General features: G+C 39.7%; 1 protein-coding gene across 2 annotated transcripts in view; it reads left to right on the top strand.

Moving 5' to 3' along the window:
- Positions 1 to 24169, top strand: part of LOC134358990 (adhesion G protein-coupled receptor A1) — a 608347-nt gene that overhangs the window by 198404 nt on the left and 385774 nt on the right. For both annotated transcript variants that reach the window (XM_063071754.1, XM_063071753.1), the window contains exons 3-5: positions 4098 to 4169; positions 22949 to 23020; positions 23782 to 23853. In XM_063071754.1, the coding sequence (XP_062927824.1) occupies positions 4098 to 4169; positions 22949 to 23020; positions 23782 to 23853 (216 nt within the window). The remainder of the gene's footprint in view (positions 1 to 4097; positions 4170 to 22948; positions 23021 to 23781; positions 23854 to 24169) is intronic.

Below are 24169 nucleotides of genomic sequence, written 5' to 3'. Positions count from 1 at the left end.
TTATCAATCTCTGCCTTAAATACACCCAATGACCTGGTCTCCACAGCTGCCTGTGGTAATAAATACCACAAACTCATCACCCTAAGGCTAAAGAAATTTCTCTGCATCTCTGTTTTAAATGGATGCCCCTCTATTCTGAGGCTGTATCCTCTTGTCCTATATTCCCCCACCATGGGAAACATCCTTTTCACATCTATGCTGTCTAGGCCTTTCAACATTCGAAAGGTTTCAATAAGATCCCCCTCATCCTTCTAGATTCCAATGAGTACAGACACAGAGCTATCAAACGTTCCTTGTATGATAACCCTTTTATTCCCAGAATTATCCTTGTGAACCTCCTCTGAACCTTCTCCAATGCCAGCACATCTTTTCTTAGATGAGGAGCCCAAAACTGTTCACAATACTCAAGGTGAGGCCTCACCAGTGCCCTGCTCTTGTATTTTAGACCTCTTGAAAATGAATGCTAACATTGCATTTGCCTTCCTCACCACCAACTCAACCTGTAGGTTAACCTTTAGGTAGTTGTGCACTGGGACTCCCAAGTCCCTTTGCATCTCAGATTTTTGGATTTTCTCCCCATTTAGAAAATAATCTGCTCATTTATTTCTTCCACCAAAGTGCATGACCATGCATTTTCCAGCATTTTATTTCATTTGCCACTTTCTTACTCATTTTCCTAAACTGTCTAATTCCTTCTGCAACCTACCTGTTTCCTCAACACGACCTGCCCCTCCACCCATCTTCATATCATCTGCAAACTTGGCAACAAAGTCATCTATTCCATCATCTAATTCATTGATATATAGCATAAAAAGAAGTGGTCCCAACATTGACCCCTGCAGAATACCACTAGTTACTGGCACCAACCAGACAAGGATTCTTTTATTCCCACTCGCTGCCTCCTACCAATTAAATGCTCTTAACCATGCTGGTAACTTTCCTGTAATACCATGAGCTCTTAACATGGTAAGCAGCCTCATGTGTAGCACCTTGTGAAAGGCCTTCTGAAAGACCAAATATACAACATCCACTACATCCCCTTTATCTATCCTACTTGTAATCTTGTTAAAGAACTCCAACAGGTTTTTCAGGCAAGATTTTCCCTTAAGGAAACCATGCTAACTTTGTTCTATCTTGCCCTGTGTCACCAAGTACTCCATAAATTCATCCTTAAGAATTGACTCCAACACTTTCCCAAACACTGAGGTCGGGCTAATTGGTCTATAATTTCCTTTCTGCTGCCTTCCTTCTTTCTTAAAGAGTAGAGTGACACTTGCAATTTTCCAGTCCTCTGGCACCATGCCAGAGTCCAATGATTTTTGAAAGATCATTATTAATGCCTCCACAATCGCTACAGCTACCTCTTTCAGAACCCTAGTGTACAGTTCATCTGGTCCAGGTAACTTATGTACCCTTAGCAGAGTGAAGGGATATGGGGAGAAGGCAGGAAAAGGGTACTGATTGTGGATGATCAGCCATGATCACAGTGAATGGTGGTGCTGGCTCGAAGGGCTGAATGGCCTACTCCTGCACCTATTGTCTGTTGTCTTAGGTCTTTCAGCTTTTTGAGCACCTTCTCCCTTGTGATAGTAACTACATTCACTTCTCTTCCCTCACACCTTTCAACATCTGGCACACTGCAAGTGTCTTCCACAGTAAAGACTGTTGCAAAATGTTCATTTAGTTGATCTGCCATCTCCTTGTACCCCGTTATTATTTCTGTGGCCTCATTTTCTAGCAGTCCTATAACCGTTCTCCTCTCTATTTTTTACATACTTGAAAAAGCCTTTGCTATCTACTTCAATATTGTTTGGTAGCTTGCTTTCATATTCCATCTTTTCTTTTGGTTGCTCTCTGTAGGTTTTTAAAAGCTTCCCAATACTCAGTCTTCCCATTAATTTTTACTTTGTTGTATGCCCTCTCTTTTGCTTTTACAATAGCTTTGGTTTCCCTTGTCAGCCACGGTTGGACTGTTTTGCCATTTGAGTATTTCTTTGTTTTTAGAAAACATCAATCCTGCACCTTCCTCATTTTTATCCCCCACAAACTCATGCCATTACTGCTCTGATGCCATCCCTGCCAGCATCTCCTTCCAATTTACTTTGGCCAACTCCTCTCTTATCCCGCTGTAATTTCCTTTACTCCACTGAAATACTGCTACATCAGACCTTACTTTCCCTCAATTAAATTTCAAGTTGAACTCAATCATATTGTGATCACTGCCTCCTAAGGGTTCTTTTAGATTATGCTCCCTAATCACCTCCGGTTCATTACATAACACACAATCCAGTACAGCTGATCCCCTAGTAAGCTCGACGACCAACTGCTCTAAAAAGCCATCTCATAAGCATTCAACAAACTCACTCCCTTGAGATCCATTACCAACCTGATTTTCACAATCAACCTGCATGTTGAAATCTCCCATGACTATCATAACACTGCCCTTTTGACATGCCTTTTCTATTTCCCACTGTAATCTATGGGTGGCTACTGTTGGGAGGCCTGTATATAACTACAGTCAGGGTTCTTTTACCCTTGTGGTTTCTTAACTCAATCTACAAGGATTCAACATCTTCTGATCCTATGTCACAATTTCTACTGACTTGATGCCATTCTTTACCAGCAGAGCCACGCCACCCTCTCTGCCGATTTGATACAAATGTATAACCTTGACATGCAGCTCCCAACTATAACCATCCTTCAGCCACGATTCAGTGATGGCAACAACATCATACCTGACAATCTGTAATAGTGCAGCACGGTCATCCATCTTCTCTCTTAAACTCTGTGCATTGAGATATAACACTTTAAGTACTGCATTTGCTACTCTTTTTGATTCTGCACCGTAATGCAATGATACTCACACTGCTGGCTGCAATTTTGTCCTATCATCTGCCTTCCTTTCCTGACAGTCTGACTGTATGCTATCTTTGCCGTTTTACCATCTGTCCTATCCTAAGTCCCTTCCCTCCCGTTCCCACCCGCTTGCCAAATTAGTTTAAACCCTCCCCAAGAGCTCTAACAAATTGCCTACGAGAATATTGGTTCCCCTCAGGTTCAGGTGCAACCTGTCACCTCTGTACAGGTCATACCTCCCCCAGAAGAGAGACATTCCATTCCAATAGTACCGTACATTGTAACGCAGTTTCAATGGACTGTTACTACAGTACTTCTATAATAATTTTAGTGAATGTCTGATACACAAGCATACATTAATCATAAAATTCATATTTGTTTTGCAAGAAGATGTCACCTTTATATAGCATTATGAAACTAGCAATAGAAAGGATAGTCAGCTCTTCCAAAAAAAGTAGTATAATCCCCAATTCCCTTCTCCCTCATAGACCTTCCTTCAAACGGTTTATTTTTTTCAGATTTGAAAGATAAACCTTGTAGAATTTCTCCAGTTGCTTTGTGTTGATTTGTGAAAGCATCACACTTATTTGCATACTTCCACTTCCTAGGAATATGGTGCCAAATAAACTATAAAACCAAAAAAAAAGTAAATCTGAAATAAAATCAGAAAGTGCAGGAAATATTCAGCAAATCAAGCTGGAAAAATTTCAGCAGACTGACTCCTCTCAAAGAAGAATGTGCCTGTTCTATAAAAACAATCATGCTGTACACCAGTGATTTGTAGAGCACCTCCTCTGTGGAAAACCATCCCAAGGCAATCTAATCCATTCAAACTAAACAAATTATTTATACCAGTCACAAGGAGAGCACATATTCAATCCCAGTGAGTCAAACATTGGTAACCTATATTAAGTGAGAATTAGGATTGCAGTGGATTTGTTTTTTTCTGTCTTCCACCTGAATTCCTTGCTGGTCAAATCAAAGTGTGTTCCCAAACCAAAGGCTCATCAAACTGGCTGTTGCAGTGGAAATTTTCAGTGACAAATTATCTTGAAGATTTTTTGAACTGTCTATGTAAATTTGCTTTTATCTTGGTTTGTAAGGAAGCTACAGAACATATTCTTCACCATTGCTGAGAAAACAAACACACAGCATTCAATTTCAGTAATCATATTTCATTCATTAAGTTAAAAAAACAGCTCATCAACCTATAATTATTTTTTCATTCTCCTTTTCTCTAGGGATCTGAAGAATAACTTGATTAGCAACATTGAGCCTGGGGCTTTCTTTGGGCTTTCAGAGCTGAGGCAATTGTAAGTACTTGTTCTCTTGGAATTACCTGTGACATTAGTTCATGAATTTCCTAGTTCATTCTGGGTGAAACATTGAGAAGTAACAAAACTTAAGAAATATTTCATTATTACTCTCAAAACAAAATAGAGGTTGACCCTATTATTTTCAAATAATGACATATTGAGAACAAAATGCGTTGTTATTCTTTTAGGTAAAAGAGTAGATTGTTTGATGGTGTTTCAAGATGAAATGCTTTTAAAGATGTTTAATGTTTATTTAGGAATCTGGAATGATTGGGACCTGTGTAGTTCTGGATTAGAAATTTTGCCGAATCACGGGGGTTAGGTTAGGATTAAATAAATAAACACCTCTAACACATTTGATGATCACCTCACCGTACCGGTAAAGTACCTTTTAAATAGTACAAGTTGAATAATAAAGAAAAAAGAAATGACAAATGAAAAGCCCGAAACACTGCACAAAGTGTTATGCTATGTCACTGCTTGATATGCTGAAACCACCCTTCACCGTAATCACACTCATAATCCAGCCCCTTGGTATGAACACAGAATTCTCCAACTTCCGGTAATTCCCTCCCCCTCCCTTCCCCCATCCCTAGGTCACTCTGCCCCCTCCCCCAGCTGCCTATCACCTCCCTCATGGTTCCGCCTCCTTCTACTACCCATTGTGTTTTCCCCTATTCCTTCTTCACCTTTCCTGCCTATCACCTCCCTGCCTCCCCTCCCTCACCCCTTTATCTTTCCCCTTACTGGTTTTTCACTTGGAACCTACCAGCTTTCTCCTTCCCATCCTCCTCCCACCTTCTTTTTAGGGCCTCTGCCCCTTCCCTCTTCAGTCCTGACAAAGGGCTCCGGCCTGAAACGTTGACTGATCGTTTCCACAGATGCTGCCCGACCTGCTGAGTTCCTGCAGCGTGTTGTGAGTGTTACTTTGACCCCAGCATCTGCAGATTATTTTGTATTTATAATCCAGTCCTAATTCTTAATGAAGTAATTTCACTTGTTCCTCCACCATTCCTCCTGATAGTACTACACCCTCGCTGACGAGAAATTTAAACCACTTTGAGAACTTTATCAAGTTGTGAACATCTTCCATCTTTTATTCTTTTCCTTATGCACATCTGTTTTTTGATTCACTGTGAACAAAGAACTGGAGTAACTTTTCTTTTTGTTTCTCTCTATCATAAACTGTGGAAGATCCAATGTTATACAAGTCGCATATGCTTTTCACATACACCAGTCATGTTTTTTTTAGAACTTCCACCTTATCTTGTATAGATAATGTATGGTATTTGTGCTTTACACCATGAGGAGCACTTCCTTTATTCAATGAAGTCATGACTGGGGCCAGATAAACACAGTTTATAAAAATAAATGCAGAATAACACAGGGCAATGACTTGCTACTTTTAAAGCCCGTGCCAACAGCTGATTCTGTTAATGGCACCACCAGAACAGTGGTGTCGAGTTGGCGCAGCGATGCGGGAAATTTGAAATTAGGCTAGTGAAAATCATGTCCGAACCAGTGACAGAACCAGGTTACTGATTGCCGGATTCCAGGTGGTCGACCTATATTAAATTTTGCAGAATGGGTAAAATGATTAGTTTACTAATATTAAAGAAAGTAGGGAGGCATTTAATAGGCAATCTCCAAATGTTTGCAGCCTTGAAGAAGGGATATAAAGCACACACATGTATGAAGGAATCTGAACTGTCTTGAGTTTCACAGATTACAGGGTCTAATGCTTTTTCCTTTTTTTTTTAACTTGATGGACTTTAGCACCTGTTTAAAAGTATGCTTTTCTTTAGTATTCCAGCATTTAAACTGCATTTTATTTGAAGGGTTTAGACTTCAAGGGTAAAAGTAATTTTGGAAGTTTGACATGGACATGTTTTTAGAATTAAGAGTCATGAAATATTCTCTTCAGTCATGTTGATTGCAGGTGAGAGAAAGAAAAGAGGAAATAAAGAAAACCCTGGGACTCTCTGAAACCATATTTCTTTCTTGCACCGTGCCTTACTTTCTCAATATTTCTACTATTTGTTATTTGAATTTGACCAGGCTTACATTTGTGAGAAAGATTCTTATTATGAATATATAAGCATTTACTTAAAAAATGATGTAAAAGGGGAATTAGCATTTTCTGTAATGCAGAAGCCTCCTTCTGGGTAAGTAAAGCTCGAAGTTCAGGTTGTGCATGCAGTGTTCATGTGCAATGACTCTGTGCTTGCATGCAGTATACAATATATTGAACTGCACATTTTTTGTACTCAAATATAACTTTGAAATATTGGTCATATTTGAAATTAATCCATTTCTATTATTGAATAAGGTGAATTCATGACATGTACAATACTGTGCAAAAAGCCTCAGGCATATATGTAAATATAGTAATTTTATGTCTTGCACTGTATTACTGCCACCAAAAAAAAAACAATTTTCATGACACATGTGAGTGATGATAAACCTGATTCTGATATGGGTTTGTATTGTGGAATGAGAGGGGGAAGGGGACAGGAAGAGGGAAACCATGGTTGGTGAAATGGGAAGGGAGGGGAAAACACCAGAGAGACACTTTGTAATGATCAATGACCAGTTTTTTGGAGTCAAATGGACTTGCCTGGTGTCTCAGGGCTAGATATGTCTGCACTTGTGGAACCGCCCCCCACAAACCCTGGCACTCCTCTGCAACCTGTACTACAGCCCTCCAGCAGCACTCTACCCTCACCATTCCGAACATCCTTTGCTCCCTCCAGATTTACAAACTCACTCTCAGCTCCATGTTGGCAAATACAGTACTGTGCCAAAGTATTAGGTATCTAAGTTATAGATGTGCGCATAAGACTTCTGCACAGTACTGTCGTATGACAGTGCCAGGAGGATCACATGGGCTCATTCACATATAGTTACACAAATAGAAAAGGTAGAAACAACTTTTACAATGCTAACTCTGCATAGTGATTCAGAAGATGTATAGAGAGAGGAACAGTATTTTCATTAAAATTTTCTTAAATACTGTATTATTTACTTGTCTGCAGCAATATTACTAAATATTAAAATTGCTTCTACTCCACTACACATTTTTGGATATTTAAACATCAATAGAGCGTCCTCATCAAATATATGTAGTTACAAGGAACATAACAAGTGTAATGGCAGCGTGAAGGCTGTGCAATCAACAGCTTGGCAACAGCTTCTGGCAGTAGGAGAATTGGTACAATTTCCTACATTGTCTATCTTGCAGAGTTTGAATCAAACTGAGTGAAGTTTACATCAGAATTTTGCCCTGAGATTACTTTTGCTCAGTCATCAAGGTAGTGTGATTGACAAAAAGAACTGCCTGAGAATGGATACCAGCCCACTCTTTTCAAACTAACCGCCCCAATGGACCAGTCAAGAATTGTCACTGAAACAATCATTTGAGCTGTGTCATAGTTCTAGTTGTACACTATTATTCTCTCTAAACTCCTCATTTTTTTTACTTTTCTAACCTTTAAACACACTGGTGAATTATTTGTTATCATCATACTCCAAGTTTATCTCAAGAATGACCATTCCCTCATTAGTAGGACTTGCACAGTGATGATCTCACCCCGAATCAGTCTAGTCATTCAGCTACAGAAATACAAATCCCTAAAAGTAGTAATGCAGTTTAGTGAAGCTCGGGGTTTCAATCTAATAGGGATAAAACTGTAAAAATTAGGAGTTATGCAGAAGTCACTTGGAACCTTGGTTAGACCATACTTAATATAATTGAATTACGTGGTTTTCCTATTATTAACAGGAAATAAAAGTACCAGAGAATAAGAAAATAGTGGGGTCAAAGTATTACCGAGAAGCTATATGTATCAGGAGAGATTAAATAAACTTTAGAGAAAGCGTCAATTATCCGATGGAGCTCTCAACTATCTGATAGCTTAGACATACCCCAATTTGTGTAGAAGTTGCATTTCACTTGTTTTCGGTGAATTTAGCACTAATAATGACTTTAGCCTCCAGCATTGAACTGTGAAATTTAGCCAAAATAACCATAAGACCATAAGATGTAGGAGTAGAATTAAGCCATTTGGCCTATTGAATCTGCTCTGCCATTCAGTCATGGCTTGTTTTATTTAAACCTCTCCTGCCTTCTCCTGGTGATCATTAATCCCCTTACCAATCTAGAACCTATCTATCTGCCATAAATACCTGCAGTGATCTGACTTATACAGCCACCTGTGGCCACAGATTCCACAGAATCACTACCCTCTGGCTGAAGAAATTCCTCATCTCCGGTCTAAAGGGACATGTGGAAAAGAGCTAGGGTCATTTTTGCCCTGAAAGATGTGCTAAAATAGGATTTGCCTGACTTGTGATTGTAGAGATTCTTTGCATTTACTTCATTTTTGTAGGGAAGTTCATCAATCTATAAACAGCCAGTTCCCATGGCAGTCATAGAACAGCTGCATAAAAGGCTGACCTGGAAATGAGAAAAATGAAGGGGAATGAGGTCAATGTAGTCTTCAGTGTGTGTGGCCAATCCCCAACTGACCACAGCTCTGATGGAGACCCATGTTTTAGTTGAACCACAGCGTCATTAAGGGCATGATGATCATTGACACGGGATTGGACTCTAATACGTTGTGGTGCATAATATAAAAAGGCTTCTAAACAAAGAAGGAACAAGGAAAATTGCTAGATAACTCCTCGGACTATTTTGAATACATATCAATCAAATGTGGTCATCAATATAAACATTCCTATCTTTGGTGGTTTTAGCAGTTGTGCCCCTTGTGTTATTTGTGACCTGCCATTTGACGATATGAGAAATCCAGTTTCAGTGTCAAGAGGGTGAAAGGAACAGGTCCACAATGTCCGTATCGTTTCTTATACTTTATATTCTTGTTGCCTTAAAATCAATGTCTATCTCATCTCCCTCTTTCTTGAATATGTTTGGAAATTAAGAACTTTGATGTTTTCTGCCTCCATATTCAGGTTATTTTATAACTATTAGGATTCACAATCTCCTTTGTTATTTTCTTCTGTTCAAAAATTTGTGGAACGTTTCATGGTTTTTCAATGATTTTACCTGCTGTTTTTTTGCCAGACTTCTACTGATTGACTATAGCAGCACCTTCAATAGAATAATTCCAGACAAACTCATCTCTAAATGCCTTGACAAAGGGCTCAGCAACTGGAAGCTGAACTTCCTGACAAACTGGCCATATTCAGTAATGGTAGGCAACAATACATCCAGATGATTATCTCCAGAACTTGTACCCTGCAAGGCTGAATCCTCAGCCTTGTGCTTTACTCCCCAAGCACTCACAATTCTGTGGCCAGATTCTGCTCAAGCTCCATCTTTAAGTTCGCAAGTGACATCACAGTAGTAGGCTGAATTTCAAACAATGATGAGACACAGAGTTACATGAGGCTAATAGCTGGTTTAGTGGCATTGTGAAAAGACCACAATGCAAGCAAAACAAAAGATCTGGTCATTCACTTCAGGAAGATGGGTGGAGTGCATACCCTATTAGTCTTGAGGTGGCGATGGTTAAATGCTTCAAGTTCTTAGATATAAATGTTGCCAATAGCCTGTCCTGGTCAAACCATGTCAACTAAATGGCTAAGAAAGGATGCCAGCACCTCTGATTTGTCAGAAGACTAAGGAAATTTGGCAAAGACCCTGATCAATTTTTACAAATATATTATAGGCATCCATTAGTCTCGTCTTGGAAGGTTTCCAGGGCGCAGGCCTGGGCAAGGTTGTATGGAAGACTGGCAGTTGCCCATGCTGCAAGTCTCCCCTCTCCACGCCACCGATGTTGTCCAAGGGAAAGGCACTGGGGCCGATACAGCTTGGCACAGGTGTCGTCGCAGAGCAAAGTGTGGTTCAGTGCCTTGCTCAAGGACACAACACGCTGCCACAGCTGAGGCTCGAACTAGTGACCTTCAGATCACTAGACCGACGCCTTAACCACTTGGCCACGCGCCAGCACCACAGAGAGGTGTTACAAATAAACCACAGAGAGCACCCTATCCTGATGGATTACATTTGGGTCTGGTAACTGCTCTGGCCAAGATTGCATGAATTGTAGAGAGCTGTAAACACAGCCCAGACTATCAGGACACCAGCCTCCCCTCTATTGACTCTGGATATACTGTCTGCTACCTTAGGAAAGCAGACAACATATTGAGGCCCCTGAAAAACCAGACATTTCCTTCTCCCCCTTCCGTCAAGCAGGAAATACAAAAGCTTGAAAATACATACCAGCAAACTCGAGAACAGCATTTGCACTGCTGTTATAAGACTCTAGAGCAAACCTCTTGTGCAACAAAGAAAACCCCTTGGTCTCTCAATCTGTTCATCATGGCCCTTACACCTTATTGATCTATAAACTCTGCACTTCCTCTGGGTATAATCTGCATTCTGTTATTGCTTTTATTTTATACTACATTGATGTACATATATTTGGAATGATGTGTCTGGATGGCATGCAGAACAAAGATTTTCATTGTATCTTGGTGCACATGACAATAATAAACTAATTACCAATTAACTTTTTTTTATCATTTCAGCTGGGCACCTTCCATGTTTTTTTTTGTGGCTTCACTTATCACCTTCTAGCTATTCTTCTTCCACTGCCCCAACCTGTTTATTCTAGCATCTCACCCCACCCCCTTCCTTTCTAATCCTGATGAGAGGTCTCAACCTTCTGTTTATTCATTTCCGTTGATGCTGCCTGACTTGCTGAGTTTCTCCAAAATTTTGTGTACGTTGCTTTGGATTTCCAGCATCTGCAGACTTCCTTGTGTTTGTAATTACTAATTATCATTTTTCAAAATTTCCCTGGGCATCTTCTTGGTCTTTTTGTCTGGTGTTCAATGTTCCGCATATGTGAAAAGTTTCAATTTGTTTCTTTATACTCATTTTATGTTTCTTCACATCCACATCAATCTAGAATTGAGAGCTTTACTTTTCCTTTTATTGGGAAGGGATTTGCTCTGAGCTCTTACTTTCTCCTGCTTGAATATCTTTTGCTCATCTGATAAAGATTTATCTGTAAGTAGCTGTTTCCAGTCCACTTTTGTTTAGTTATATGCTTGGTCTCATCATTCATTTTCCAGATTTGGCTCAGCCACCCTGTGCTTTTTCATGTTTAGAATTCCTCAGCCTAATCCTGCTAAAGTTACTAGCATGTGAACAGGTGTCAGGCATTTGGCCCGCAGTGCTAACTTTTTCACTGATCTTTTTTGCTTAGACTCCTTAACTTTCTCTTGACTGCTGTTAACAATCCTCAACTTCAACAAGGTATTTTGCCAGGCCTCCATCCTTTACAAAGGTCTGTTCAATTGAAATTAGTCTCTCACTGAGAGATAAAACATTTTGACAGGGCTTCATATTAGAGTTAAATCATTTCAACTCATCATTTCCGTAAGGGACAGAGATACAGATTCGCTGTGGGTTAACATGAAAACAAATGACTGTAAGGCTGCTGGGATGCAATGATGTACAGTTGTTAACACCGCCAAAAATGTAACAACTACTTTGTATGATTCAGTTTGTACGTATGTTTTCAGTCTGTATTTTCATCTCTTATAGCTTGGGTTTGATTTACTGCCTTCTTACAGTGGAGAGTTTGACTTTTCTCACCATCTGTGGCAGCCGGTAGCTAGTGGTAAGGCTTGAAGCAGCAGACAGCAGAACTGTCAGCACGTCTACCAAATTCCTGACACCAGTTCTTGCTGCAGTCATAGTAATTTCCCCACCCCCTGCAGTGCGTGAACTCCAATGCCTGCTGCGGGCACACACCCAGTCCATGTCTGAACCCTTGGCTTCAGTCACAGTACCAGCCACTTAAGCTATCAATGTATTTTAACTTATTTATAAAAACACCAGTAAAAAACATTATAGTACTATGCAAAAGTTGCAGGCACATATATATAGTTAGGGTGCCTAAGACTTTTGCATAGTACTGTATTTGTCAATGTGGAGCAGAGACCGAGTTTGTAAATCTGACAGGAGCAAAGGATGTTGGGAATGGGGAGGGTGGAGCACTGTGGGAGGGGGGTGGGACTGGTGGCAGAGGATGAGTACTGGGGCGGGTGAGTGGGTGGTGCAGGTGCAGACATACCCAACCCTGAGACACTAGGCAAGATAATTTGATTCCAAACAATTGGTTTATTGATTATTACAGAATGTCTCCCCAGTGCTTCCTGCTCCCTCCCCTCTCCCTTCTTTTCCCAACCATGATTCCCCTTTCGCAGCCCTCTTCCCACTCTCAGTCCCCAATAGAGAGCCATATCAAAATCAGGTTTATCATCACTCACAAATGTCATGAAATTTGTTTTTTTTTGCAGCAGTACAGTGCAATTCATAAAATTATGACAGTAATGTGCAAATGTCGTAGGCACTCTAGCTATATATATGTGCCTAAGACTTTTGTACAATTTGGTACATATAAACATACACACAGTAGATTCTGGTTAATTAGTCCATTGGTCAATCTGGGCAGCTGCTCATTTGGGACAACTCCTAAAGAACAAAAACTAACTGGGAAAATAGCCTGGATTCCTTTTGTTTATTTGGGATACAATTCTGCTATATTGGGACAAGAGACTGTTGCCGAGCAGTTTCTAACTAATATATAGATAGATAGATAGACATGCTAATGTTAGCCGCATGAACTTGTATGGCTGTTGGACACTAACGTGTGTGTGTGTGTGTGTGTGTGTGTGTGTGTGTGTGTGTGTGTGTTCAAAAAGATGATTTTTTTTGTCATTGATTGTTGGCAATAAATAAGCAGTAAGGCAATTTAGAATTGATTTGCTGACTGCAATTTCAGGCATCCAGGTTTGGCGATGTCAGAAATGGCCAGGAGTGAAAATGAAATGATTTCACTACTTCAACAAGTATTGACCATCATCTTGAAAGTTATAATGAAAATGAGGATTTGGAGGATGCAATTATCAAAAGCATTATATGAAGGGCTGCCATTTGTTGGTTCTGTGAATCTAACATATGCGCTGACCCTGTCTTGTCCATGCAATCCATCCTGTCACTGAATCTATGACAACACCTGCCTTACAAAGTTCATCTGTCCCCAGGACGGTACCTACATTGTTCAGGCAAACCCAGAAATCCTCTGAAAAGCACACTCCCTCTTTCTCAAATACCTGATGCTCTCTTTATTCTGCACTCATTATTTTCCTCTCTACACCTGTAAAATAAATAACCTCCTGTGAGTTCTCCCCACTTCATAATTGAGCCCATGATGTTGCTGTATCCCTTTTATGTTGGAAGTTAGATATTTCTGCATTGTCGCCCATCTTTGGCTTTGATCCTCAGGTTTTCTCACACACCGTCAGACACAAACAAACAATTCCCAGAACGTGTATACATGCACCCTCTGGCATCCCAAATGGTCAGTAACCATCTTTGGCCCTCTCTCAACAAGCTACCCAGCATTGTCTGGTGGTTGGTCCTTTACACAAAACAAAGATACACACACACACACACACACACACACACACCTCTCTCCACCGTGTTCTTTGATATTTCATGACTCCATGGTTACTGGCCTAAGCATGGGGTGTCACAATCAGAATACTTACCCTACCTAGACTGCTGAGGTTGCTGGCCATGTAATTGGGGCATGAACATATCCCAGACAAACCCCATGTTGTAACTGTGAGTAGATCAGTGGAGAAACTGGAGAAGTGGATATGGAAGTCTTTATTCATCATTCATCACAGCAAGCAGGCATTCTCTTGGAGACCATTTAGGTAGAGTCTCACAAACCAAAACTACATTACATTTTATACCCTTAAGAACAAAGGTAACAGCAGATGAGTCAATTCCATCTCAATAGTTACAACTACATCATTTGCTTCAATATTTTGGGTTGACAATACTTCCTTTGAATTATGTATCTACAGTGGGAGACACTTTTGAATGTTCAAACACCCTTGTTGACACAGATATTCTAAAACCTTCTGAAGACAAGGAGTCAGGCACCAGAATAGACAATAGATCAGCTATTGACTGCAGCTATACCTGTGACCATATTTGGTTTGCAAAGTGACAATATCAGCCTGGTCTTCAAACGTGAACTCAATCGCAATGGTGTAAATAACCTAGTCATGTTGCCTGGTTTGATGCAAGCAAATTAACATAAAACCATTGTCTTAATGTTTGGCTGATTCATATGCAAACATCAAGTTCCTTGGGGTGCAGATCTCGGACAATCTCACCTAGTCCAGGAACACCACTGGGATTGTGAAATGGGCCCAGCAGAGATTGCACTTTCTGAGGAAGCTTGAACAGGCATCACTCCCCATTAACATCTTAACTACATTCTACAGAGGTGTGGTTGAGTGTGTGCTGACCTTTTGCATCACAACCTGGTACTCCAGCTGCAGCGCTGTTGACAAAAAAGCCTTGCAGAGGGTGGTTAGGGGAGCAGAGAAGGTTATTGGGGTCTCCCTACCTTCTGTCCAAGACCTCTTTCAGAGTCGATGCCTCCAGAAGGCACTGTATATCATTAAAGACCCCTCACACCCTGTCCATGATCTGTTTGTTCTTCTGCCATCAGGCAAACGTTACAGGAGCATCAAAACTAAAACCACAAGGCTACTAAACAGCTTCCTCCCACAGACAGTCAGACTGCTACATAGCTGCTCTACCTGACTCTGCTGTGGGACACTTTTAATAGACAATAGACAATAGGTGCAGGAGTAGGCCATTTGGCCCTTCGAGCCAGCACTGCCATTCACTGTGATCATGGCTGATCATCCACAATCAGTATCCAGTTCCTGCCTTATCCCCATACCCTTTGATTCCACTATCTTTAAGAGCTCTAGCCATCTCTTTTTTGAAAGCATCCAGAGACTTGGCCTCCAACTCTCACTGGACGCTTATAACTTGATTTTAACTGACATGTGGCTGTTGTGTTTTACTATTTATTGTTATGTTTATTATTTAGTGTTGCGTTTGTTATGTTATGATTGCACTGCTCCTGGGAAACGCTGTCTCATTCTGCCTTGCAGAGCTGATGTACGGTTAGAATGACAATAAAGTTTTTTGAATTTGGATCTTTGAATCATGGTCACCCTGTTTTGCAAGCCATATCTATATGCTCCAACGACAATATCATTTATTTGCAAAGATGTGATTTTAAAGTTAATTTTAACTTCAATTAAGAATTGAAAACTGGTTCTTGTTTGAATAAATACCTACGATGTTCATATAACTCCAGAAAATTCCCAAACAGTCATCATTATCATTATGTGCTGTGTCATGACATGGGCAATCATGGTCTTTTCATGATCATGATTAGTCTGGGTAAATTTTTCTACAGAAGTGGTTTGTCGTTGCTTTCTTCTGGGCGGTGTCTTTACAAGATGGGTGACCCCAGCCATCATCAATGCTCTTCAGAGATTGTCTGCCTGGCGTCAGTGCTTGCATAACCAGGACTTGTGATACTCACCAGCTGCTCATACGAGCATCCACCACCTGCTCCCATGGCTTCACGTGACCCTAATCCGACGGGGGAGGGAGCTAAATGGATGCTGCATCTTGCACAGGCTAGCGGAGGGAAGGAGCGCCTTACACCTCCTTTGGTATCCCACTGCCCAGCAATGTCTAACAAAGAAAAACACCCAGGCAGATTCCCGACTCTGGCTCTGGGCATATATAGATTATTCGTATTTCATGTCTTGTCAGCAGAAGATATCAAGCGCAGTTGAAATGAATGACAAATAAGACTCACTAATCACTGTAGCAGAAGGCTCTGGAGGAATGTGTTGCATTTACCAACACTCTCAGTAACATGCAGCTAATCGTTTGAGTATATGGATTCATTGAAAGCAAGTTGGTGGATAATAAGGACTAGGTGTATTTATGTCAGTGGATTTTGAGAAAGTGTTTATCATGGAGAAGTAAATTCATTAGCTGACCTTTAGAAAGCTAATTAAATAGTAATACAATGAGAGTAGTGCAGTTGACAAGGAATACTTGGACTTCTAATACGTTGCCACATAACAGTCTTGTCGCCAATAGTCATAGTCATAGTCATACTTTATTGATCCCGGGGGAAATTGGTTTTCATTACAGTTGCACCATAAATAATAAATAGTAATAGAAACATAAGTAGTTAAATAGTAATATGTAAATTATGTCGGTAAATTATGAAATAAGTCCAGGACCAGCCTATTGGCTCAGGGTGTCTGACCCTCCAAGGGAGGAGTTGTAAAGTTTGATGGCCACAGGCAGGAATGACTTCCTATGATGCTCTGTGCTGCATCTCGGTGGAATGAGTCTCTAGCTGAATGTAAGCTGAAAGCCATGGAATAGAAGGAAGTATCAATGGTACCGATAGGAAACTGGCTAAGTAATGAGAAACAATAGGAAGTAGAAGTTATTTTTGTGAAAATGGAAATGTGCAGTTGAGTTCCCCAGGGTCAGTAATATGATTTGGACTTGTGTGTACAGGGTAAAATTCTCACATTTTCTGATGACCGGAAAATTTGAAGTGTCTTGAACGAAGGGAACAACAGTGAGCTTCACAGCAAAAGAAAACTAGGTAGTGGGTGAGTAGATGAAATTTAATGCTGACGATGTGCAGTGTTACAAAAATGAAAAGCAATGTAAATTAGAGATGTTAAAAGAAGTAGAAGAACTGAGAGATTGTGGGGTCTGCTTGGTTCATTGAACATGGTAGGAGATGTTGAGAAGTTGGGACTTTCTTTTTAAAACAGAGGAAGTTATAAGGAGACAAGATTAAGGTATGTATTGGAGAGAAGGCATGGAAATGAGACTAGGTAGGTTGCTAGGTATATAGAGTGGGTGTGTACCAATGGACTGAATGGCTTTCTCTTTTGCTGTAATTATTCTAGGTTTCTGTGATTCAGCAGTATGCCCACATTGTCCAGAGTTTTGTACTTCAGCTCTTTCAGTTTAACTCCCATTTTTCTCAAAGATTACTTCTGCCAAACTCACAAGTACCTCTCCAAGTGTAAGTAGCTACAATACATTGGTACACAGAGCAGTACAGCACAGGAACAGGCTCTTCAGACTAAGATGTCTGTGCCAATTGAAACTAAACCTTTCAGCCTTCATGTGCTTCCACTACCACCCCAACTGATAGATTCTAGACACCTATCACTTCCTGTGTAAATAAAAAAATTCTACCCTGCACACTTTGGAGACACTTGGTTGAAATCCCAGTCAAAAGACCAGTGAAATTCTGCAAGAATGCTACTTTTTCAGAGGTGTTGGCTTCTGGCTGTGATGCTAAATAATGCCCTCTCTGATCTCTGAGGTTGCACAGAAGCTTGGATGCCCTTAAACAAAGGCAGGAAATCATCTGGCATTTAAACCATCATATATTAAGTCAACATTTCTGAAACAGCACATCCAATTATTATTGCTATTTGACACTGCTCTGGCTGAATTATTTACATATTCTATTTACAAGAGAGACAACACTTAAGAAGTACTTTATTGGTTGCATAAGACTCAATAGCATTTTAAAGGCACATATACTGTATACCTGTTTTATGTGACTACCAACAATCCCCAGCAATAACTTCTGTTTCTTCTCACACCATTTCTCGTGTAATCCCCAGGAGTCTTACCTCAGTTTGAATCTGTTGATGCTTTCAGCATTTACCAGCATTGATTTTTGAGTACATATTATAGCTCTGATTAATTATTCCATTCATTTAAAAGCTGATGAATACTCTAAAATTGAGGCTGCTGTGTTATGTTTGGGACAGCTGCCAAATATTTGTATCCTTTCAGGCTCATGGTTCAACAATATCTCTAATTAAAGAAAGAAGAATTACGGCATCATGATTTTATATGGTGATACATATGGAAAACATATGGTTAGCACAAAAGGTTGCATTGTACTTTACTGTTTCCCACATTATAACGGTTGTCTCATTATTATCCACTGAATGACCTTTCAGCCACATGTTAGATTTATACCATGTTTGCAGCTTTAATTGCTTCACAATGGAATTCGTCCCATACTTACCAAGGTTTTTGAATGATACCTGTAACATTCTTCTCTCATGGCTGGGCAATTATCTTGTCACTAGAAACGAAGGGCATTTTTTTCTTAAACAGATGTGGGGAGGGGCAAGTTATCAGTGTGCAGTGTGTAATGGATTTATTTACTAATTTATGAGGAACAGATTTGTAATTTTCTTCACATATTATTCCAGATTTTGTTGTCAAACATTGTGCTAAGGTTAATGGCAGGTACTGTTATTTATTTACATAAGATTCCAGGCAAAATACACATGTGCAGTTAAGTTCAAATATCAGAAAGTATTTGTTTGTTGCACTACTCTGCCTTTCAATCTGTAGAAGTGACACATCACTGCCTGCAACACCACGATAATGCATTAAATAGTGTGAATTTTGTTGTTTGTGAAACAGGTGCACATAGTTAAACAGTTACGTTTTGGCACCTTTTAACAATATGGTAAAAATAACTCCTCAATACTTAAAAAAAATTAAAATTCTTATTATTCTTGATTTTAAAATAAATTCAAGCATGAAATTAAAAGCAACTGTTTTCCCTTTCCTTTTTGTCCCTCTTTCCCTATATTCTGCTCAAATGCCAGAATTGACATTAAATTTTCCCTTTCTGATTTACCATTCTAAGTCAGTCTTGACATTCTTAAGTTGCACAAACATTCATGCTGATTGGTTAAGGAGAAACAGATTTGCCTGCACCTTTTCTGTGGTTACAGACACAAAGTTTAACTCACTTCAGCACTGCCTGCTTCCACTTTCAGCCAACTGATATGCAATTAATTAAGAAAAAATAAAACCTCGAAATGCATGGGTAAGTCCTTCTACATCAAGATTCTGGACCACAGCATATTGGTTTTATGGTGGAAGTTTCTTCAAGTTATGAAGAGTATGTAAGCTACAATAGTCCCTATCACAAGCCAATCACACTATTTTACAATACCCTGCCCAATACAATCGAGATTTGGGAGCCGTGGAGATTAAAATTCAACAAAGAGGAAATGGAATTACTCTCACCAGTTGGCACATGGTTCTTGTCAATTTTATGTTGTGTTTTGCTTCATACCAATGTGCCACGCAAGACTCTTTAATATCTTTAATCAGGCTCTTATTCTGCCTTCTTTATATTTAAAAGTTGCCCTTTAGTGGTTTTCCAAGGCTTGGAAAACATCCATAAAAAATCATCAATACATGCTGAATCAAAGGGTACATGCCTTTTAATGCTCTCTTCAAGTGCCAAAAGGAACCAAAATGCCCCCCACATCTTTCAAGCTCACCCTCATCTACCCCCTTTGACAGTTGTGGCCGTTATTTATATATATATATTTATATTGAATTCATATGGTTGTTTGTTTTCAACCTCCAAGCCATTTGGGTCCATTGTAACAGTTTTGTTTGTTCATTTAGCAATACATCACAGTGTAGGCCCTTCCAGCCCTTTGAGCCAAGCTGGCCCTGCAAATCTCAACAAACCCGATTAACCCTAACCTAATTATGGGACAATTTACGATGACCGATAAACCTACCCGGTATGACTTTGGAATATGGAGGAAAACTGGAGGACCTGGGGAAAGCGCACACGTTCCACAGGAGGATGTACATAGACACCTTACAGAGCAGTGCCGGAATTGAACTCCAAACTTCAGAACGCTCCAAGCCATAACAATGTTGCGCGAACTGCTACACTACCATGGCGTGGATATGTTGAGGGCTTATCTCGTGTCACTGTTTCTCCTTTGATAGATGCCTTTTTGGTTGATCTCTCCGAGTCTGTGTTTACAGACATGTGGACTCAGCAGACTTGAAGAAAATTAATTGACTTCCAAAAGCATAAAACTCAGTCCCCTTCTTTTTGTGTGATATGATATAACACTTTGTTGGCCTCAAACAACTTCTATCTCTTCCCAGAATTGTTACCCTTCGCTAACAACTACACTGTTCCCTGTCATACCCAGACTCCAATCTCCCTCTCTCCTGCTACAGTAACTTGCTCTTCTGCACTCTGCTTGGTCAACATTGTGAAAAGATTAGCTGTTTTTGTCACATGTACATCAAAAAGTTGAAACACACAGTGAATTACATCGACTGTGTCAAATATTGTACAATCAGTGAGGATTGTACTTGGGGCAGCCCACAAGTTCTGGCGTCAAGTTAGCATTCCCACAATTTATTAACTCTAACCCAAACCATTCATCCTTGGAAAATAAGAGCACCTGGAGTCACAGTCACAGTCACAGGAAGAATGTACAAACTCTTACATATGGTGGCAGGAATTGAGCCGTGATCAGTGATAACCACGATGCTACCATGAGATCCCATGAGACTTTGGTAAATGGGGAAAATGATTTATTGTTATGACTGATTTGGAAATGGACAGGTGCAAAATGTGCATTGAAGAAGATTAAAAAGTAGATGCAGCAGCCCAGTTCTCCTAATAGGATTTACCTTTCTGGTTTAACGATTGTAGGATTGACTGAGAACATTTTTCAAAGGAGCCCTCATTATCTTCCTCTTGGTATGATCTAAACTTGTATAATCAGGATATTAACCTGATTATTAAGTACATTCCTCATGCTGCCAGATTTCTTCAAAGCCTTTCCTACCTAAAGGAGAAATGATGAGGAGAATGATGCGTACTCACGCAGTGTGAACCAACTGCCAGGGATCTCCAGCCCTTGAAATTAGTGTGAGTTCTGAAAGTGAAAACAGCATATCATTTTGGGCAAAACACATAAAAGTTGCTGGTGAACGCAGCAGGCCAGGCAACATCTCTAGGAAGAGGTACAGTCGACGTTTCGGGCCGAGACCCTTCATCGGGACTAACTGAAAGAAGAGCTAGTAAGAGATTTGAAATCTCTTTGAGCAGCAAGACTATGAAGCATTTTGGGTGCTTCATAGTCTTGCTGCTCCCCTTGGTTGCTCCAAGACATACAGGTTTAGGACACAAAATGGAAACTCATTGAATCTATTTGTTCCTCTGTCAAGCAGGAATTCTGGTAAATGGAATATTTAGGTCCTGTACCCTATTACTTTTGACTTCTGTGTAACTACTTTGCCCACTCACGAACATTACTGTGAGTGGCATAGCAGGAAAACAGAGATCTGGCATCTGGATCCCTGTTGGTATTGTAATCCTGGGTTTAAAGCAGATTACAGCATGCCCTGATAATTCTGCACCTTACTTCAGCCCCGGCGACTAATGAAAGAATATAGTCTAACAGATTCCAGAATTTCTCCGATACCTCACTCATTTCTCATTCTTCAGACAACAGCCTGGGTGACACATTATGGGAGCTACCTGGTGGCTGAGGGTTCTACAACAAAACTAAAAATTCAAGGCATCATGTTGTCTTTGGCTTTTAGTTTTTATTGATTAATCCCTGGCTTTTCAGTCCTGTCTAAGTTCATTGCCTATCATGGTGGCAGTGGTTTGATGAATGTTGCTTCATAATTTCTCCATTAAGATGCACTGAACAACAAATTTTTTCAAAAGTGTTGCTTCCTCAGAATATTTTTTTTGTGTAAGATAGACCACTGGAAGCTGAACACAAATATAATTTTAGGCTACTGTATCATGGAGGAAGTGGAAGAAACAAGAAAATAACTTTTATTGAATACAATACATCTAATTGCATAACAGTGCTGACATATTGTAATAGCTCAACCAAGCTAAAAATGTTTTGTTGGTGATTTTCATTTACACTCAGTGTGTGAGGCTTCTCGCTTAATGTCCAACAATAATCCGCCAGCACTGATGGATTCCAGTTGCCCTGATACCATTTCTCCATGACCGCAATGTCTGCGTGAAACCTTTCACCATGTTCATCACTGACAGCACCAAGATTTGCAGGGAAAAAGTCGAAATGGGAATGCAACAAATGTGAGGAACCCAGGCTTTGTGCTGGTCACCAATTTTACACACAAAGTAAAGCTCATAGGCTTTCTTAATGAGGAGTCATGCTCCGTCTTTGAGATTTAAACATGTAGTAGCCACAAATATAACAGAAAGTATAATGGCTGTTGCCACATTGGTGAGACATTTTCCTATCATAAATACTCCTGAAGATATAATTCCTGTTTATAATGAGTACACACAATATTCTATCCGTGTAAAGCATGTGCATCAACATGATCGCTAACTGATATACATGTAAGCGCAATGCATAGAAATGGTGTATGCGTGATGCTTTTATAACGTTACTAAAACCTGTCCTGCCATGCAGCATCAACCCTGCCTAAACATATATAGGCATGCCTGGACAAGATGGAAAACTTTTCAGCTTACTTTGTGGGCAACATTCTAATTGACTTGAATTATGAATTGAAATAACAAATATAGGCGATTACAAAAAAAAGGTGCGTGATAGGGAAATTTTCTTGGTGATTGTCACGATCAGCAGCCCAAAACCTGTACAATACACCCAAAAGTATTCAGGAAGCAAAATCTTTGTTGTCCAGTATCAAACGATTGCCTCAGATAACTTCAGTGGTTGATGGAGTTGGTACTATGGACATGTAATGAGAAATATAATCCTCCTCTGATTTTCTCTTAGAAAAGGACATGGAACCAAGTCATTGTGTACTCAGTGCAAGGTACTTGAGAAGAAAGAATTTCAGATAGATCAAGAGCATTGGCTTGGATCTCCCTGATTTATGACACTCGTTGCCACTTCACTTGTTTAAGATAATGACTAACACAAGGTAACACATGGGCCACAGTTTACAATGTAACTATTTTGTGTTTTCTTTACAGGGATCTGTCAAACAACAGAATTGGATGTCTGAGTCCCGAGATGTTTGTGGGCCTTACTGGTTTGTCAAGACTGTAAGTCTGTTACATGTTTTTGCAGCTAGTTACCTCATTAAGACTGGTTTGCTTTTGCATTGTCACCTTGAGAGACAATGTCCATGAACATAATATGCTTCTCAGAAACATATTGTGATAAAATAATGCAAGTAAAGAGGAAATTTGGAGATGACATACTTGTTGTAGACTGTCACCCTCTCTGCTGTAGCATCAGAACGCAAAAATATTTAGAAAAGGCATCATGGTTCATTCCATCAAATTTACTGAATGTATAAACATTAACATTGTATTGGTAATAATTAACACTACTGCAAATGTATGGAACTTGCGCTTTAAGGCAAGTTTCTTAAGTAACAGTAATAAATACAGAAATACTCAGTAGGCTAACTGGACTCTGTGGAGACAAAAACAGTGTTTCACGTATTTTCTAACTTTATTTTCAGAATGTGTAGTTTCTTGTTTTATCGGATATGGAGATGGAACAACTTTGATACAGCTTCATGATCAAAAAGATTATATAGAATTGATAAAGAAATAGATTCTGCAGAACCTACAGAAGTAACAGGATTGATGAGCTGCATCTGCATGCCTTGTTCCATAACTGCTGTTCTTATTCCAAGATAATGATATTGAGCAGCAACACTGTAATGCTTTAAATGAATAGCAACATGTTTTATCCCCACCCTGCCAAACTCTCACCCTCTGAAACATTTTACCATCCCTTAGCCAGCATGTTTTGAATGTTGATGTTAATCAGTAAATAATGTACTTTCTTTTAGGAATTTGTCAGGGAACATCTTTTCAACCCTTCCTACTGGCCTGTTTGTTAAACTTACAGCACTACGAGTCTTGTGAGTACATATATTTTATACAAAATATTTGATTACTGGGGATCAATTCTATAAATTATTATGTATCAATTCTGTCAACATAAACTTAATGTACTTGTTCATATTGTTCCAGGTAGTTTTGAACAGTTATTGATATATACAAACCTACAGAAGCTAAGTAGCAAAGGTGCTGCCATAGCCTCCGTGTTTCATTATATAGAAACAAAAATAAGTGCTGCTTATTTACCATGTACACAGAGTACCTGTAATAGCAATGGGGCTCTTCGGTAAAAATAGCCCAGATGGTTTCTTGACTGGACATGAAAGGACTTGTGCT

The sequence above is a fragment of the Mobula hypostoma genome, chromosome 19 (assembly GCF_963921235.1).
Source record: "Mobula hypostoma chromosome 19, sMobHyp1.1, whole genome shotgun sequence".
Lineage (NCBI taxonomy): Eukaryota > Metazoa > Chordata > Chondrichthyes > Myliobatiformes > Myliobatidae > Mobula > Mobula hypostoma.
This window is presented reverse-complemented; position numbering and strand designations above follow the sequence as displayed.